Source organism: Glycine max, chromosome 13, assembly GCF_000004515.6.
Source record: "Glycine max cultivar Williams 82 chromosome 13, Glycine_max_v4.0, whole genome shotgun sequence".
NCBI classification, from domain to species: domain Eukaryota; kingdom Viridiplantae; phylum Streptophyta; class Magnoliopsida; order Fabales; family Fabaceae; genus Glycine; species Glycine max.
The window spans coordinates 2,212,701-2,231,568 of NC_038249.2; the positions used below are offsets into that span (position 1 = coordinate 2,212,701).

General features: G+C 34.0%; 2 protein-coding genes across 6 annotated transcripts; both read left to right on the forward strand.

The window, feature by feature from the left end:
- The first annotated feature begins 5,501 nt into the window (after nucleotides 1–5,501).
- On the forward strand, nucleotides 5,502–11,926 carry LOC100796411 (uncharacterized). 5 transcript variants are annotated; one of them, XM_014766382.3, is made up of 15 exons: nucleotides 5,502–6,020; nucleotides 6,116–6,146; nucleotides 6,235–6,284; nucleotides 6,396–6,435; nucleotides 6,523–6,572; nucleotides 6,678–6,878; nucleotides 7,380–7,512; nucleotides 8,510–8,787; nucleotides 8,951–9,016; nucleotides 9,099–9,232; nucleotides 9,334–9,431; nucleotides 9,652–9,743; nucleotides 10,402–10,541; nucleotides 11,481–11,518; nucleotides 11,605–11,926. In XM_014766382.3, exons 1-15 carry the CDS (start codon nucleotides 5,967–5,969, stop codon nucleotides 11,637–11,639), a joined length of 1,440 nt encoding a protein of 479 aa, XP_014621868.1. In that variant the 5' UTR covers nucleotides 5,502–5,966; the 3' UTR covers nucleotides 11,640–11,926. The 5 variants fall into 5 exon arrangements, with proteins under 5 accessions (XP_014621868.1, XP_014621866.1, XP_014621867.1 ...); XM_014766380.3 differs by lacking the exons at nucleotides 11,481–11,518; nucleotides 11,605–11,926 and adding an exon at nucleotides 10,646–11,011; XM_014766381.3 differs by lacking the exons at nucleotides 11,481–11,518; nucleotides 11,605–11,926 and adding an exon at nucleotides 10,664–11,011.
- A 2,073-nt stretch (nucleotides 11,927–13,999) lies between these two features.
- LOC106794298 (uncharacterized membrane protein At3g27390) lies at nucleotides 14,000–17,021 on the forward strand. The gene is made up of 8 exons (XM_041007899.1): nucleotides 14,000–14,072; nucleotides 14,256–14,364; nucleotides 15,373–15,509; nucleotides 15,601–15,900; nucleotides 15,985–16,047; nucleotides 16,177–16,339; nucleotides 16,420–16,615; nucleotides 16,692–17,021. Exons 3-7 carry the CDS (start codon nucleotides 15,457–15,459, stop codon nucleotides 16,429–16,431), a joined length of 591 nt encoding a protein of 196 aa, XP_040863833.1. The 5' UTR covers nucleotides 14,000–14,072; nucleotides 14,256–14,364; nucleotides 15,373–15,456; the 3' UTR covers nucleotides 16,432–16,615; nucleotides 16,692–17,021.
- The last annotated feature ends 1,847 nt before the right edge of the window (nucleotides 17,022–18,868 follow it).

Here is an 18,868-nt window from a genome sequence, read left to right on the forward strand (position 1 = left end):
TCTATGCCACCAAAGAGGTTGATGTATTCATCAGACCATTTGGCAAGTTCTTTAAGCAAATGATTACGCACCAACGACCATACGCTGATGAAGTTAATGTGTGGGAGTCACAATCATGAATTGGCCAAGTCATTAGTTGGACATCCATACGCTGGTCGATTGACTAAGGATGAGAAGACAATTATTGTTGATATGACAGGGTCAATGGTGAAACCAAGAAACATTCTACTAACGTTGAAGGAGAACAATGTCAATAGTTGTACAAAAATCAGACAAATATACAATACAAGAAGTACATATCATTCTTCCATTAGAGGAAGTGATATTGAAATGCAACATCTGGTGAAACTTCTTGAACGGGATCAATATATTCATTGGCATAGATTAAAGGATGAAGATGTTGTATGTGATATCTTCTGGTGTCACCCTGATACAGTGAAGTTATGCAATGCATGTAATTTGGTGTTTTTGATAGATAATACTTACAAAACAAACAGGTACAAACTCCTGTTACTTGACTTTGTTGGTGTGACACCAACAAGGATGACATTCTCTGCTAGTTTTGCATATTTGGAGGGTGAACGCGTAAATAATGTGGTATGAGCTCTAGAACAGTTTCGAGGTCTTTTTCTAAGACGTGATGCCCTCCCTGAAGTTATTGTGACCGACAAAGACCTAGCATTGATGAATGCAGTGAAAATTGTATTCCGTGAGTGTACTAACTTGTTGTGGAGGTTTCACATCGACAAGAATGTCAAGGCAAAATTTAAATCCCTAATTGGTAAAAAAAAATAAAAATGCATGGGAGTATGTCATGGAAGCCTGGGGGAGTTTGGTTGATTGTCGTTCCGAGCATTAGTTCGATGATTGTCTCAAGAAATTTGAAATTGCTTGTTCACCATGACCAATGTTTGTTGACTATGTTAGTGAAACATGGATAATTCCCCACAAGGAAAAATTTGTTAAAGCCTGGACGAATAAGGTGATGCACTTAGGAAGCATAACAACAAACATGTATGAAGATGTTGATGTTTTTTATTAGGATTGATGAATTCATGGATTTTAATTATTGTATTTGTTTATTGTTTTTTGTGTATTTGAAATGTAAGGTTGAATCTGCTCATTGGGATTTAAAAAGACTATTACAAAATAGCCTTGGAGACCTATGTAGTGTTTAGGATGCCATGAACAACATGATCATATTGCAACATACTGAAATTAAGGCATCTTTTGAAACAAGTACACATATGGTTGGACATGTTTTTAAAGTTACCTTATACAAGAGGCTACTTGGCATGGTTTCAAGGTATGCTTTAAATCAGATTGCTACTGAGTATGAGCATGTACATTATGCTGGAAAAAATCCTTCTCGTTGTGGATGTGTGATGAGAACTACTCACGATCTTCCATGTGCATGTGAGCTATCCAAATATGTTCTTGGTACCATCCCACTTGATTCAATCCATATGTCTTGGCGGAGGTTAAGTTTTTTAGACCAAGGGTTATCTGAGCCCTAAGTGGCCATAACGGAAAAGATGGAAACCATATCCAAGTGATTTGAGGAGCTTGATGTTTGTGGCAAAGTAACTCTAAAGAGTAAACTCTAGGAAATTGCCTACCCTCATCAAAACTCTATGTGTCCTCCTCCAGAAAAGATCAACACCAAAGGTGCACAAAAGAAATTGATGACCAAACACCAAAGATCAACAAAGCTTGATCCATCTTACTGGGAGTATGTTGATGATTTACATTCTGTGCAAAATATTATTTCTTCAGTCAAACATAGTGCATCATCTTCTGACCAGGCCATTCCAAGAAGGACTATGCCGATGTTGGATCAATTTCATGCATTAATTCATGATTTCATTGAAAACATTATGGATATCATGCAATTGCTGCGTTATTAGGTATGGGTGAAGATTCATGGTCATTGGTGTGCAACCATTTGCTTAAAGAACTTGCCAAATGATCTAATGAGTATGTCAACCTCTTTGGTGGCATTGACAGATTTGAGGAATTAAAGAGGTCCCTACTTGTTGATCGATTATCCATGGTATGTAATTTATGTTTTTTTTTAGAATTAACTTTAAATAAATGCCATATGTGTACTTGGCTCATGCAGGTTACTATGGATAAGTGGATGGATATAACTGACATGAGTTATGTCATCGCATCAAGGTATAATGTAATCCTTGTATCATTGTCTCTGTAACAAAGCATGACGTTTTTTTCTCTTAGAAGTCAACCACCAACAGTTTCTTCTATGTATCGCATAATATGTATTGGTCACGTCTTTGACAATCATTTTGTTCAGGTATATTCATCGTAATGGTATTTTGAAATTAATCAAAATAATTGTGTTATCATAACTTGAAATTGTTTGTGCATGTGTAACATGTTTATTTAAGAGACCGTTGTCTGTTACCACCTCTAGCTTTATTATGATCTAGGAATTGTCATCCTCAGGCAAACAATGAACATTGTACAATGCATTAGTACAAAGCAGTGGTCAACTCCATATATTAGTAGAATGCATTAGTACAGAAATTTGATGATGTTGAAAAGAAACTATGTTGATTTAAGCGAACAATGAACATTTTCATACCAATGACATTGTAATGTACTACATTAATATATAATTGTTTCATTGCATATTCACGTAATTATGTATTATACGTTACGTTAAAGTTAACTGTTTAGGGTTTAGTGTTACGTGGTTGTCAGAGTTAACTATGACATCAATATTAGGATTTACTGATATGCTTTAGGGTTAAATAATTTTTCCTTGTTTCTTAACAATAACATTAATAGTAACATTAAGAAAATTCAAATGAGTTCGGTAAAACCAAAATGTTGTCAAATACAATAAAATTTTAAACATAATCTAAAATTTTTCCTAAAGAATTATAAATGTCTTCAAGCGTGATCCGTGCGCTGCCTTCGTCGCAACCTGACATAAACATTGCGCTTTATAGTGACACCCCTAACGATCCTTAAACAGTCCTGCATGACATCATATGCTTCTGTGCCTTCAGTCACTATCCTTAGTTTGAGCAAACGCTCTTAGGTTGAGCAAACGCTCTAACCTTTCTGCAATTGCTTGGAAAGCCTCCTATGACATTGACAACAACAGATAAGGTATTGCCATATTGCATAATTAAATTAAATGAAATTAAAAACAAACATGAATATATATGATACCACTGCATGTCTAGGGTGCTCCACATCAGAAGGGCCATGTGTAGGTGCTTCCTCGATAGCTGTTGCTACCACTGGGAACTCAAGCATATCTGGTTCCACATGTCTCATCTAGCTTGACATGTGGATGTCTGGGCGGATCCCCGGCATGTGTCGGTGTCTTGAATAGATGCGAAATCATGTAGAACCAGTGCATGTAGTTTGGTGCACATTGTCCAGACACAACGCAAATCTGTCCCACTGGTGCCAGGTACTCAGAGAAATGCATCCATCTGTCATCAATATCTTCAAATGATAACCTTGATCCTGGAGAGTGTGGAGGAATGGTCTGAACATACCCAAATTGTCGCACCACCCTTTCTGGTCGGTGTATCACGACAACGGGACCCCATTGGATATGTCCAGAAAAATATGAAATGAGGTCTAACTCTCGAACTGTATGGTGGTCACCGTAAGACATCCAACAAACAACAATAATCGTCAGTCGATCTAGACGCTTTCGATACGTCAATGCTGGTAATGACTTCGTAGAGGCCTTCGTAAAAGTCCACCGACAAGCACGTGGTGACCTTTCATCATAGTCTGGGTCCGTAAAAGCCTCAGCAATAAATGGAAAATGCTCATAAATCCAACACTACATAGATTTGATCAGAAGAAAACAAATTTCAAATGAACATATTAAAAAACAATTAAATGACAACCATTGACAATAATTACCTGTAATAGTGGGATATATCCAGCAAGTTGTTAGTCACCGCTCTTACAAGCATCATTCAAATTATCATACATATGCACTAGGGTGGCAGCTCCCCATGCGTAGCTTCCACTCTGACTGAGGTCTCGGAAGGCGTCCAAGAACATCACATATACATGTGTAGCACTCTTGTTAGCAAAAAAAGTGCAACCTAACAAATGCCACAAATAAGCATGAGTTGCTATAGTCCAATGTTCGGCTTCACATTTACTCTGATAAATCTCTCGTAGCCACGATAGACGTACGTATGCCCCATGACATTGTACTGTCTCAGCTCTAGCTTCATCTCCAGGGACTTTAAGTAACTCGACTAACATCAACACCGCTTCATCGACATGAAGAGTCTCGAAGCTGTGGAGTGCACCTATGATGGAAGGATGAAGCAAAGTGGCCACATCATCGAGGGTGATGATGACCTCTCCTACTAGAAGATGGAAACTGCTCGTCTCCTTGTGCAACTTCTCGAAAAAAAGCCAATATAAGTCCCCGATCGTCAGTGTTCAATGAACATGCGATCAAAGGACTTAATCCTGTGACAGCAACTAGCCCTTTAATTTCAGTAGCAGGCTTCCCAAATTTTTGAACTTTCCTTCCATGGGAGGATAACTTTAATTCAGGATGCTCCTAAAAAAATTAAAATAATTTTAACAATGTTAACAATAATAACAAATACTTATGAAATATAACTATTAAAAGTTATAAATACCTCTCCATTTCAAACAATGACTGCAACATGATCAACATAGGCAGTCAACACTAATGGTCACCGGGCTCGCCCGGAAAACCCTCGGCATCATCAACAACTTCTTCAACATGTTGGAATACCTCTTCAGCTACGTCATCCACGTGAGGAACATCCTCAACAATAGCGGCAACTTCCTGTTGCCTACGTGCGGATGTTGTGGGCCTTCGCTGCTGGGGAACATCATCTAAATGATGATTATCCTCTCTCTCCAAGGCTCTTCCTATAACTCTGCTTAAGACACGACCTAAACCTCTAGTTTCCATAATCTGCAAATTTCCACATACATAATTTTTTTTTTTGTCAAAATTCAAATTCATTATATTAATAATTAAATTAAATAACTATTTACAATTAAAACAAAATTCATTATATTTATAAAAAAATAAAAAATTAATATATTTACAATTAAAATTAATAACTATTTCATAACATAATTCAATATAAACTATTTTTATTTCAAACACAAACAATACCTATTTTTAAAACAAAATTAAAATTTACATATTTACAATCACACAAAAAAATAACTATTACAAATCATAATTCAAAATACAATTTTTTTTTATAAAATAAACAATAACTATTCACAAATAAAAAAGAAAATAATATATTTACATTTCATAAAAAAAAACCTATTTAAAAACAATAACAAGATAATACTTTTTAAATAAATATATAAAAAATAAACTTTTACTATTAATTTTTTTTAATAATTTAAAAGCAACATACAGATCATGTGATCCATATGCATTATACGGACAACCAGATCCATATAACACATGGATTACATGATCTGTATGTGTTATACGGATCAAACACCATCCATCAGCCACCAAGAAGCGAAGGCGAAAAAGCTTACCTCGACAGAAGTGGCGGAGTCCTCAATGTCAACAGAAGCAACCAATGGTGCGGAAAGGGAACGAAGAACAATGAAGAAGACACAAGAACAATGAAGAAGACGAAGCCCAAGGCACACTCAAGAAGACAAACCGAGAAGTCGAAGGCACCGGGAGAAGAAAAGAAAGCGACGTTGCAACCACCTTGTCCGGAGAATGAACAATACTAATGCTGAGTGCAGGGTATTTAAAATTTAAGTGAAATAATATTTTTGCCACTTTACTTAAATTGCTAGGTGCACTTAGCAACACCCAATAACAAAACTTCTCCCTTAAGAAAAAAGATTTAAGAAAATGTGACAGAATGAGAATGATGAACCTCCATCATCCATGTTCATGAGTTGAAACTTGAAACTGTAACGTCTACGTTGAGATGAGGAGGCAAAGGCAACCTTCTCGGCGTGCACCAAAAACGTTATTCCGCGCCGTAAAGTTCCTCAAAACCTTCTTCTCTTTATGCATTTCCCATTAGTCCTAACCCTAATCCAACTTCACTTGATCATTCATTCATTCATTTTACAGCACCAACCAGACTCAGACGAAAGCATTTCTGGTAATTTAATTTCTGCAATTCATATTCCATCATCTTAGAGGAATATCCTAATCTAATCATCTCTTTCTTAATTCACCGCCGAATGAAGACGACGACGTTTTCCCCAACAATGCGCCTTCATTACACCCCACCAACAAGGTCGGTCCACACCCTAACTTTTTCTTCAAATGGTTTTTATTTTATGAACATCATTACATATGCAAATGCAATCACTATCTTTTTTATTTTTCTTCTTCTTATTTTTAATAGCAAGAATTGCCACTTCTGGTGCGGCTGGACATTCTAAAAGGTGCATCAGCTAACTGATTTATTTGCTATTGAGATTGCTTTGTAGTTAATTATTATTAATTCTGAGAAGAGTATTACTACAACACAGGAATCAGTAATCAGAATTTGAATGGGAAAGGCAACACCTCTTCATTTGAGGCATGTCTTTGTCTTTGGGGTCTTGCTAGTTTTCTGGAATCATCTGTTTGTTATGTAGAAATGCAACTAACTGATGTTGTTGTCGTTGTTATTTGTTGTGATCAGAAACCGCTTGAAGATGAGGTTGAAATGCCTGATTTCAACGAGGGAGAGGTGGTTGCCAATTCGACTGACGAAGAAAACAATTCTGCAGATGGGGTACTCATAAAAGTTCACATTGAATATTTTTCTTCTGATCTTTCAGCCATCTATTCAGTAATAAGCATCAATTTGGTCATTGAAGTGAAATTGGCACCACTGATATTGGTTGGTCCCCTGATTTGGTGTGTGTTGGACTGTTAGGCACCAAATTGATTGAAAATTTTCAGTGATAGGACTGAAGTTAGTTTTTTATATTACCAAGGACCATGATACCAATTTCTGGACTGAGTTGATATTTTACTACTCATCTATTTATCCATTTTTTCCAACTTATGGATGACTTTATCCTCTTTCTGTTTTTTGTTTAGAGTAAATAATCAAATTTTAATTCTTGAAATATGTTGCATTTGTCTCATTAGTCCCTGAATGATGAAAATTGTGCTTGATGTCCCTAATTGTGCAATGCATTTCTTCTGTCAAACTAGTCCCCACATCAGGAATCTTAGGGACTAATTTGATAAATGCATATTCAAGGACCATGAGTATATTTTCCTTAATTTAGGGACTAATATGATGGACTGTGTATCTTTCAGGAACTAATTTGATGATTGACTCTTTATGCTTGTTTACTTATTAAAGGATAACACTGTCCTATCTACCTGACAGCTCCAAAAGTATGGTCCAAGATCTATTAGAAATGAACAAGTTAGAAATAGAAATAGAATTTCTGAAGTGCTGTTACATTCCAAAGAAAGTGCTTCTGCATCCCATGCTACCTACTCCAAAGCAAATACATCTGGTACGTGCACAAAAAAAACATTTTTGTCGGGATTAGAGCATGATTTACTTGCAAATCCCTGGGGAAATTGATAATTTTTGTTAGTGGGGTATCTTGTAGAACTTTTCAATCTTTCAGATTTCTTGGTCCTATGTCATCCCTAAACTGGGCTACTTGCTTCGGGTTTTTGTTATACCATTCTGCAGTTATTCTGTTCTCCTTGCTACATTTAATGTGGGTAAAATAATGTATGCTATGAAATGAACAAATTAGGATACATTCTATCAGAAGTTGGATTTATGAGCTTTTCTCCCAAGTCCTAACCTGTAACTGATGAGACAACTGAATTCTAGCCCACTGGTTGTCACATTATGTAGGTTCTGTGCAACCATAAACATCCATATGGAGAACTAACCCAAACATTTTTTTAAATTTATCTGGGCCATGATTTGTTGCTTTCCTTGCAATAATTTTACTAAATATCAGTTCCGGGTGACCTTTCCCCCCTTGTTGGGCACACCTTTAGTGTAATTGTAACAGTTCTAATTTCCCAATAAGAATATAAATTTATGCAGTCTAATTTTATATGTTTCTTTAGAAATACCCTGTATGTATTTGGAATCTGATACACTTTTCCTTCCCCAGATAAAGGAAGAGGCACATGAAAATACTGTCTGTTTGAGATTAATAATTTGCTCAGGCCCTTTTTTTACTATTTATTTATGTATTTTCTGAAAATGGAAGTCATGGTATAGTGAATACATCACATGTTTCATGATGGAATAGAATGCCATTTTTGCAAATATTCTCATATTTTGACAGATAAATCATTTTTTTATTATCTGGATGCATCTTAATATGGGTGGGCTGGACATAATTGTTATGCCCTAAAGAAGATTTTCTCTTTGCGAGTGTTATAGTATCTAGCTTTAAGTGTACTTCACCAGGATAATAATAACTACTTCAACCTTTGAAGGTTAATACCTGAAGTATTCTATCACATTGATAACTGTTGCAGGGATTAAGAAAGCTAAGCCAAGATTTTCATTAGCATCAGTGTTATGTAAAAGTGGGGGCATTGATCATTCAATCTCCAATATTGAGAGCTTTCCTGAAATTATAAAAGCTGTTGATCCTAGAGCTTCTGCAAATTTAGATGGAAATCATCTAGATGATGATGACAGAATTGAAATAAATTCCGACATTGAGCCTGCTGAAACAGAAGCTTTACCACATGAATTTAATATGGCCCCAATAGCTGATCTTTTTGACAATCTCCAAGATAAGGCTCATCAGGTGGGTGGAAAAGTAGAATTGCTTCCCATACTCTGGCCTATATATTTAGGTCTTTCCTGAATGAGATCTTTCTCGCTTCCATATTCCAATATTTTCCACATAATTGTCAAAAAGAGGAAATACGGTGCAGCTTTTTCAGAAAAATAGTATATCCCACTTTCAGGAGACAGTCATTGACAGTGAAGATTCCCCCGAGTCTGTGGATAGTGAATCATCAAGTGACAAAGAGGTATATAACTGTATACACGTTATGATTGCTCATGTAGTTTTTAGTTTATAGTCATGACTTGCTCGACATCTTATTTTGACAGGTAAGTGATCAACACATGAAAATTACTTTCCCTGGAAAGAAAATGCAGACCATTGCAGAACGATTTGAAGAAGCTTTGGGGACATCCTCTGTTATCACTGAAGGGACACATGTTGGAGCACCTAATTCATTGAGGTATAAAATAGTAGTAACTTCCTGGTATTTTTATGCAATTAAAAAAAGTAATTTTTATTAATTCTGAATTCAGCACCTGGTTATCTTGCCAAATTGTGCAGACCTGGAATATTTGGAAAACTACAGCATATGATGCTGAAAGTAAAAGAAACAGACATGGAGTTCTGGAAAAAGTTACAACCTGAAGCTAGGCCAGATGGTAAAACTTTTGCTTTTACTTTGTCTGCGGTTTCCATTCTTATCCAAGTAAAACACCATTTAAGACTTCTTTCATTTCTGAAACAATCATTGGGTAGTTTTTCATTTATTCTTTTTTTGGGGCAGAGGGGTGTGTGCATAAAATAGAACATGAACCTAATTTTACACACACACACACAGTGGTATATGATTTTTTTACTTATAATGAAAAAAATTCCCAGGTGAACTTGGCTGCATTGATGTAAAAATCATTTCAAGATACCGCGACGGAAAGCTGACTGTTTGTCATTGCTCATTTGGCAAGTACACAGAGGTGAAGTAAAGTTTTAAAAATCAACTTTATTTAACTGAAATTCGATCTTCAGAGGTTGTTTACACTTTATACTCAAGATAAGATTTGAATGTCCTAAAATGCATGACAAATCCAACAATAAAGAAAAGTTTATTTATAGATATTTTGCATATAAAAAACTTCATTTTTCTTTAAATGCTTGTTGACGTTTATATTATTTAATTTTAGTAATTAAAATTGGCAATTTTTAAAAATTTTAAGTAGATAATAATAATATGCCTGAATGAATATCTGATTGTCAATGTATTTTATTTCTTTAAGGTATTAAGAAAAAAAATGGGAATAACTGCCTTACTAATTTCTGGCTTTTATGAATAGTTTGTATGGTAAGAAAACACCCAACATCTCGATTGCATGGATACGAATTCTAGTGGGATAAAGCTTTTGCAGTTGCTGTATGGTTAGAAATAAGATGTTACTTGTAGAGGTGGACAATCATGATGGTCTCTTGGGGAAGCTAGGATTAGCTGTTATTCCATTTGATCTATACTGCATCATTTCTACACACAGTGTGACATGATCACTTTACTTGAAATCGAACAACCACATGCATTTAAGACATACCCAATATTAAATGTTCATCTGAAAATTGATGGAAGTTGATAGGTTGTTTTTACAGAATTTTCTGTTACAAGATAACTCCAAAGGAATGAGGTTTGGTGGCAGCGAATGCAGTCAAAGCACCATTATCTTTAGTCCAAGGGTTTGCAACAATGTTGACCTTGAAGTTGGGAGCTTGATCCGAATTCACCCTCCATGGTAAGATTGTAAAGTTTGCATTTTTTATTTATATTGAATGGAATTGAGCTGTGCTAAATTTTGATTTGCCATGAACTGCAAGTGCTGTTTCTTGATGTCTTTAGGTTTTGGTTCTTGGACAGGAAGGAAGTTCAAGCGGGAAATGATAATGTTATCTTGTGCACTTATTTCTCCGAAATTTTATTCCCAGTTTGATTCATTGTTCATAAGTTTATTTTAGTTTCTTACAAACCAAGGAAAATTATGCAAACCACCTTTTGTAAGTGAATAGAATATCAAACAAATATGCTGCTGTTCGGTTTTAGGAACTAGGAAAGGGACAGCTCTTCTTTCTTCTGGCTCATGAGTCAAGGGACCTTTGAGTTATTGTAGTTTTAAAGTTCATGGTAGAGAAAAATTAGAAGAGAATTTAGAGAGAATCAGAAAGAATGTCTAACGTTATTCATATCTGATATCTGATATTGATGCAATTAGAAGGACTTGTTAATAAACAAACTTAGAAGAGAAAAATTAGAAAAATTGAGTTATTGTAGTTTTAAAGTTCATGGTAGAGAAAAATTAGAAGAGAATTTAGAGAGAATCAGAAAGAATGTCTAACGTTATTCATATCTGATATCTGATATTGATGCAATTAGAAGGACTTGTTAATAAACAAACTTGTGGTTCATTTTTTTTAAAGAGCAGAGTATTAGGCCTAAATCCGCAAGTTTACCCATATAAGTTGCAATCTGTGTGAGTTAGGACTAAGGAAAATTTAAGCTCAATTAAGTGCATTTGTTTTTAATATTCACCTATTTAAATCAGGGTTAAGTACTTATTAATAAACAAACTTGTGGGTTATATTTTTTTTTTAAATATGCATAATTTCATATTTTTATTTGATTTTTTATATTTTTTTTAGCTTTTTAATGTTTTAATATATTTTATTGATTAAAACAGGCAGTCCACTATCGTGTGGGTCCAAAAATGGATTAACAGTAAGTTCATGGCTAACTTGAGGCTGTTGCTTCTTGTATTATTTTTGAAATGTTTTTCTTGACCTTTTGGATTGGTCATTGTGCAGGAAGTAATAGCCCTAACTCGATCTGCCATATTTAACGTTAGTCCATTGCAAACTGAGCTTATACGGGCCTAGCTAGCAAGTATACGTAGCCCTGTTTTTCAAGTGAGCAAATGAAAGCAATTTAATCTAATTTAAAATGCACCTTAACACATAACCTGTTAAGAAAGATGATATAGTTGAATTGTTTGAATAAGCTGTGTGAGTTATTGTAAATCATTTGACATTTTTTTAATTTCCACAGATAAAAAAACATATAACCTATTAAAATTTCAATATAATCAAATCATTATTTTATTGTTTTTAAGACGTTCATTTTACAAGGCCTCGTTTCTTAAAAAGAAAAAAAAAACTAAATCCTTTTATATACATGATAGGTGATATTTAAATCTTATACTTATAAGTTTGGATAACATTAAAAAGGTGATTTAATTAATCTCTACCAATAAATATATAAATATGTTAATTATATAAAAAGATATAAAAACATTTAATTTTATAATTATATTATTTTAATCTCTTTATTATTATATTAAAAGATAAATAAAAGAAAACGCAAGTAATACAAGAAAAGCCTTGAAAACTTTGGAAATATGATTCTCCATTAATCAATTCAAACTATATTTCCTTTCTGAATTACAATATATATAAAAAAATCCTCTTCTCTCGGTAACATGAATTATTTTTATAAAAAATAAATTATACTCAGCTCTCTCTATACACGAAAATGATTCAATGAAAACAAGACACACTAGTACATATACCCGTTCGTTGAAGGTTAAAGCTATCTTTTATCCCGGAGTATGGCGCACACACACACACAAGTTTCTTAATTCTTTATACATTTTTTTGTACATTTTTTTTAGTTTTCTTAAAGTGTTAACAAAATATAAAAATTAAATTAGTTAAAATACTAATTTAAGAACAATTTTTTTGATAACTTTTCTTCAAACCTTAAAAACTAACAAAATATTTATGCCGTAATCTGTATTAACAAAAAAGGATAAAATTAATTCGTAAAACAAAGGCCTAGTTAGGATAACATGAAGCAGAAGTTGGTGATGGTGAGTGTAAAATGGTTTCAGTCATGCGAATCCCCAATTAGGTAGATGGATGATGAACTCATCATACTTAGATAGTTTCACGTTGTTTCATCAAAGTGGTGCCATGAATCACTTTCAACACTTTCACATGCCACGTCGCCTGCTCAAAATGATCCAACTCAAAAATAAAAGAGCAACATTTTTTTTTTACAGCAGCTACATTTTTTTTATAATAAATTGTTACAATGCTTTTATTTTTATTTTTGATCAGTCTTTTCTATCTTTTTTCATATATTTTTTTTCTTTCTTTCCTATTTCTCTTTCATTCAAAAAGAACCATTTAAAATTAATATACACATATAATTTTCCAAAAGGAAATATCATATTAATTATATTTTTGTACTATGAACATTTTTTTATAATGTATGTAATATATTTTTACAATGTTTTAAGTTCTTGGCGACTATTTTCGTATTCGTATTTTTTTTTTTACATTTTAAACTTAGTTACATATTTGTTCTCTGTATTTTAGTTTACAAGTAAATTCAGTCTCTTTAATTTTTTCGCCATTAATTTTCGTATTTTTGTAATTATTTAAACTTAGTCTCATGCAAAATTTCATTCAATAATTGATAAAATTCAATAGAATTTCAATTAAATCTCTATATATAATTGCACTTCTATTTATAGAAGTATAATAATTATCTTACAAATTAATTAATTTTTTATAATAATATTTTTAAGAACATATTTATGATAATTTTTAATGGATTAATAACGTAAAAAATTAAATTAAAAATATATAACTAATTTGTATAGATTCGTAAAAAAATATAAAACATTTACATTAAAATAAAAAACAAAACATGGCTTTTTAAAAAAATATATATATTCTACATTTTTTCTTTCATTAACCATTAATCATTAATTAATATATATACAAATGATAGATGACGTCTTCCTCACGTTTCTGTTAATTACTAAATGGAATTTTAAGATGAAGAAATTACTTGAACAATTAAACAAATATATAAATAAAGTATGAGCAGCTAAAGTTAAAAAACTAAAACTACACATACTAAATTAAGAAGATTGAAACCCACATTTTATTTGTACTTTTAGCCTATTAATTTAGTTTTTGTCCAATTTTTATAGTATAAATAATTTTTGAAAAGATAAATAGATCTGAAAATAAAACCGAAAGAAAATTATTTGATCCTTTTTTTTCCATAAATAAATAATAATAGTATGTGTGCATGAGTTGAACTAGAAAATTTTCCTAGGTGATTACAATTTTATGCATTCTCTTCTGGTTTTCACTTGTTGGCTTATGAGATATGGCACCTGCAGGTATATTGAGCAAGTTGTGGAGCTTTATTTCTTTCCTTCTATTCTTCTTCTTGCTCTTTATCCTTGGCATCATAAAAGGTTCATTTTCCTTTTCTTCTTTCTTTCTGTCTGTATCCTTCTTTTATTCTTAGTTAGACTTAGACACATGAAAAATATATAATAATCATATTCAGACTTAACAGAATCTGTCTGCTAATATATAATTTGATAAATAAAGTTACTGGTTACATTCATGACAAGGTGGTGGTTTCTTTCTGGCAGGTGCACTGATAGGTCCAATTGCATTTGCCATTATTGTCATTGGAAATTCTGCTATTATCCTTGGACTTTGGAGTGCACATGCTGTTTGGACATACTACTGTGTGGCAAGGTTGTATTTTCTTTCCAAATTGCAACGTTTGTGTTCTTCTCTTGATCTTTCTCTTCAATTTCTTTTCACCCTTTTGAAAACTTTGGCCTTTGACAATAGAAAAAATAGGTTCGGACTGGTCTTCAAGCTTGTGGTGCTCATGGGTTTGCCAGTTCCTCTGCTACTTTGGCCAATAGTGGGTATTGTTGGAAGCCTTTTAGGTGGAATTGGATATGGGTTTTTTGCTCCTCTTCTTGCAACTTTTCAGGCTGTTGGGGAGGGAGAGAATGTTAACCAGAAATTTTACCATTGCTTCATCGTTAGTGTGAATTTCTGCTTGTGTAATGTATCTTTCAGTGCCCCTTTTGGTCATTTAACTTTGCTTGTGGAAGTATCTTTCAATTCTAACCCTTTTCATGATCTAGGTAGTGATTGTAAAACCTTCTGCTAAGAGAGTTATTGGTACATCTAACTTAAATATATGTAATTATTGGGATATTTTATGTGCATATATGAGACATATAAATAAGTTCTCTTACTTGAGCTAAATATTTTTCAAATCTCTCATTGACTTAAACTCAGGGTCAGTTCAATTTTTCTCTTAATTTTAGGGAACCGAATTATATTCAAAATGCATTAAAAATATGTTACTTTATTTTCACTTTGTTAAATTTTTTATTTTCATCATTTTCTCTAAAACGAAATGAAAATAAGATGACATTTTTTGTAATTATTTGTGAAAACAGGAATAAATTTAAAACCAAAATTGATTTTTTTAGATCAAACAGGCTGTTAAATTTTCACCTCCATGGATAATTTTGAGAGAACACCAACACATTCATATGTTGTTTTAGGTTTTTATATTATTTAATATTTGTTTTAGAAGAAGCATTGAAAATTGTCACCCTGTCAATATGATATAGTTAATTTTCTTCAGTTTCAAACACAATTATTCTATGTGGTTTCTTAAGAGCTTCTGGACTTGAGCAGAATGCAGGAAGCTTTAATGCCACTTAACTCTGATATCAGGATGGTTGTTGGTCAACAATTGAAAGAAGCTGCACAGTGGTTCAGGATGTCACAGACTTCTGCTTTCACTCCTATTTTTCATACATGGATGAACTAAGAGAAAATTTACCCCCTCATGAAAAGCTGTTAGATATCCGGTAAGTTATTCTCCTCCAATTATTTGTTTGATACGAAACAAGAGACTTGTTGAGAAAAATAATTAGACAAATTCAATTGTTTTCTTGCTAGATTGTCATTATTACCATGTTGCTTGTTGGTGATCATGGTTGGCGTGTCATTCGATATGGCATTAATAATATCTATTGCCATATGGAAGAGTCCATACATGCTGTTCAAAGGGTGGAAAAGACTGTTAGAAGATTTGATTGGAATAAAGGGACCATTCTTGGAAACTGAATGTGTCCCATTTGCTGGCCTTGCCATCATTCTCTGGCCTTTGGCTGTTGTAGTGGCTGTATTAGCAGCTACCATTTTCAGCTTTTTTATGGCCCTATATAGTGGAGTTGTTGTCCATCAGATCAGTATTTGGTTGGAACCCGATGCTCTAATTTCTCTAACCATTTATGCAAGTTTTAAGAGATTTCATTGAGTGAAGATTTTGTTTACTTTTAGGAAGACTCAGTGGAGATGGGGTTTATATACATTGTGTCTGTGGTTTCGCTTTTTGATGAATATGTAAGTGATTTACTCTACCTGAGAGAGGGATCCTGCTTTCCCAGGTGCCATCAAAATTTTCTTTACTGTAATGACATATTGCTCTAGTGAGTGTGATCACTGATTCTTATAAGTTCTTGTGACAACTAGGCCGATATACCGTAGAAACATGAGCCATGCTGTTGAGGGGAAAAACCTTGGAGGAGGTGACAATGACTTGAAAAACCGGAGGGATGGGTCACAGAATTCGAAACATTCCATACAACAATCCAGAAGTATGAAATGGGGAATTCAGCAATGTAGACCTGTGCAGGTGATTGATTCATGGAAACACAACTTAAATAAGCTGTTTCCATGAATTTTTCTAACTTGAGAATAGTTTATCTTTTGCAGGTATGGGACTGACTGTTCAAGTCATGTGAGGTGAATGGAAGGATACTCCTCCGTGGTGGTCTGATAAGCGTTGGGGAAGTTGAGAAATGCATTTTGAAAGGCAATTGCAAAAAGTTAAGCATCAAGTTACCGGCTTGGTCCCTGCTGCAATGTCTTCTAACATCTGCGAAATCCAATTCAGATGGATCGGTGATCTGTACTGCTCTTACTCACACCTCTATTCCATTGCAAATCATAAATATATTCATGCTTCCACATATGCTTTTTTGCAGCCTATGAAGTAGTGTTGACGAGGACGAATGGACCGAAGGATAGAGTGTTTGAGTGGTTTATTGGACCTCTACTGATTATGAAAGAGCAGCTAAAGAACCTTGAGTTAGAAGGAACTGAAGAGACTTGCCTGAAAGAACTAGTCATGAAATGCAAAAATGAAGTGCTGGAGGAGTCGGATAGCACTGGATTCCCATCTGATAATACTGTTAGGAGAGCGCAATTACAAGCCATAATTAGAAGGTACATTTGTGGAAAATGTTAGTGTACCTATACTACCTTACTTAAAATGAATTATGTTTTTCTTTTTATATCCCAATCTTTTTCAACAATACCACATATGTGAATGTGATTGCTCAAATTGGCTGTGGGAGAGCAATTCTTGTGAGTACAGTGTCTATATTATAGACACAACCAATCAAAAGCTCTAAATAAGGTTAAAATATGCAGGTTTGAACAGACTTTATCATAACTTAATGCATCCTAAGCTTTTGATTGCTTGTGTCTACAACACTGAGCTTACCCAAGCATTACTCTATGTATGAACCCTTTTGTATAAATGGATTAACAAAAAAGAACATCACAACTTATAATGCATCTTCTGTGTCCTGGCTCTAGACACCACAAGCTGTACCCCTTAACACCTGCAGGATATCCTAGAAACATATACTTGATAGCTATAGGTTCCAATTTGTCTTGCCTTACGTGAGCATAAGCAACACAACCAAACACCCTGAGTCTATCATAACTTGGAGGATGCCCTGACCCTACCTCTTCTGGTGTCTTCATGTTTATACCTGTTAAGGGGCACCTGTTGATTAAGTAACAAGCAGTCATGACTGCTTCAGCCCAGAAATTTTTTGACAAATTAGCACTCAACAACATACACCTCACTCTTTCAAGAATGGTTCTGTTAAATCTCTCAGCCAAACCATTCTATTGAGGTGTTTTTACTACTGTCTTGTGTCTTGCTATTCCAGCCTTCCTGGCACCTGAGTGAGATGGAGTTCAAGATTGACCTCATAAATCAGCATGGATGTAGTCCAAAGTACCTTTAGTTCTCTGCTGTCAAGTACCAAACTTGACCCTGCAAGTTTTTCCATAAACACAGTGTTCACAAAAGTCAAGTTTCTCCACCTTATCTCCACAAAGCAGGTTCTGTTTTCCCAGTTCAATCAACCCCCTCTCACTCACATGTCCCAGCCTTCTGTGCCATAGTTCAGTCTTTGACAACCTTATGACAGAAACTGTAGCAGCTGATCCCATTACCAATGCTCCAATCAGAGAATACATGCCATTCTTTTGCATCCCTTTCATGAATATCATGGAGCCCTTTAGAACTTTCAGAACTCCATTCTCTCCTTTGAACACATAGCCTTGTTTGTCAAACTCACTCAGAGAAATCAAATTTCTCTTCAAATCTGATACAAGCCTTACATTCTTGATGACTCTCTCATGACCATCATGAAGCTTGAACCTCACAGACCCAATTCCAGTGATCTTACAGGACTTGTTGTTTCCAAGTAGGATTGAACCACCAACTTGTTTGTCAAGATCCTCAAACTGTGAATGTATGTATACATGATTTTGATGATATCAAAGAAGAATCTAACAAGGCTACTTCAAATGATAAGCATTTGCTTCAAGAATAATTCAAGATTGCTTCAACAAACAAAACCTTGTTTCAAGATTCACTAAAGACCAAGCCTTGCCTTAAAACAAAGTGCTTTCAAGACATGCAAGGCTCTGATAATCGATTACCAGGAAGTGTAATCGATTACCAAAAGACAGGGTTGAGAAATAGCTATTGAAAAAGGTTTTGAATTTGAATTTTCAACATGTAATCGATTACCACATGTCTGTAATCGATTACCAGCAACGGAACTTTGGAAATTCAAATTCAAAAGTCATAACCCTTCAAATTATAATTGTGTAATCGATTACACAAACATTGTAATCGATTACCAGTGGAAAGTTTTTAGAAAATCTGCCAACATTCACATCTTTTCATTAGATTTGTGAATGACCATCAAAGGACTATAAATAGGTGACTTGGACACGAATTTTATGAGAGAGTTTTGATTGATCAAAATGTTTTATCCTCTCAAAAGATTGAGAGATTTTTTGCTTGGCAAAAATGTCTTATCCTCTCAAAAGACAATGAGAGAGATTCCAAAAA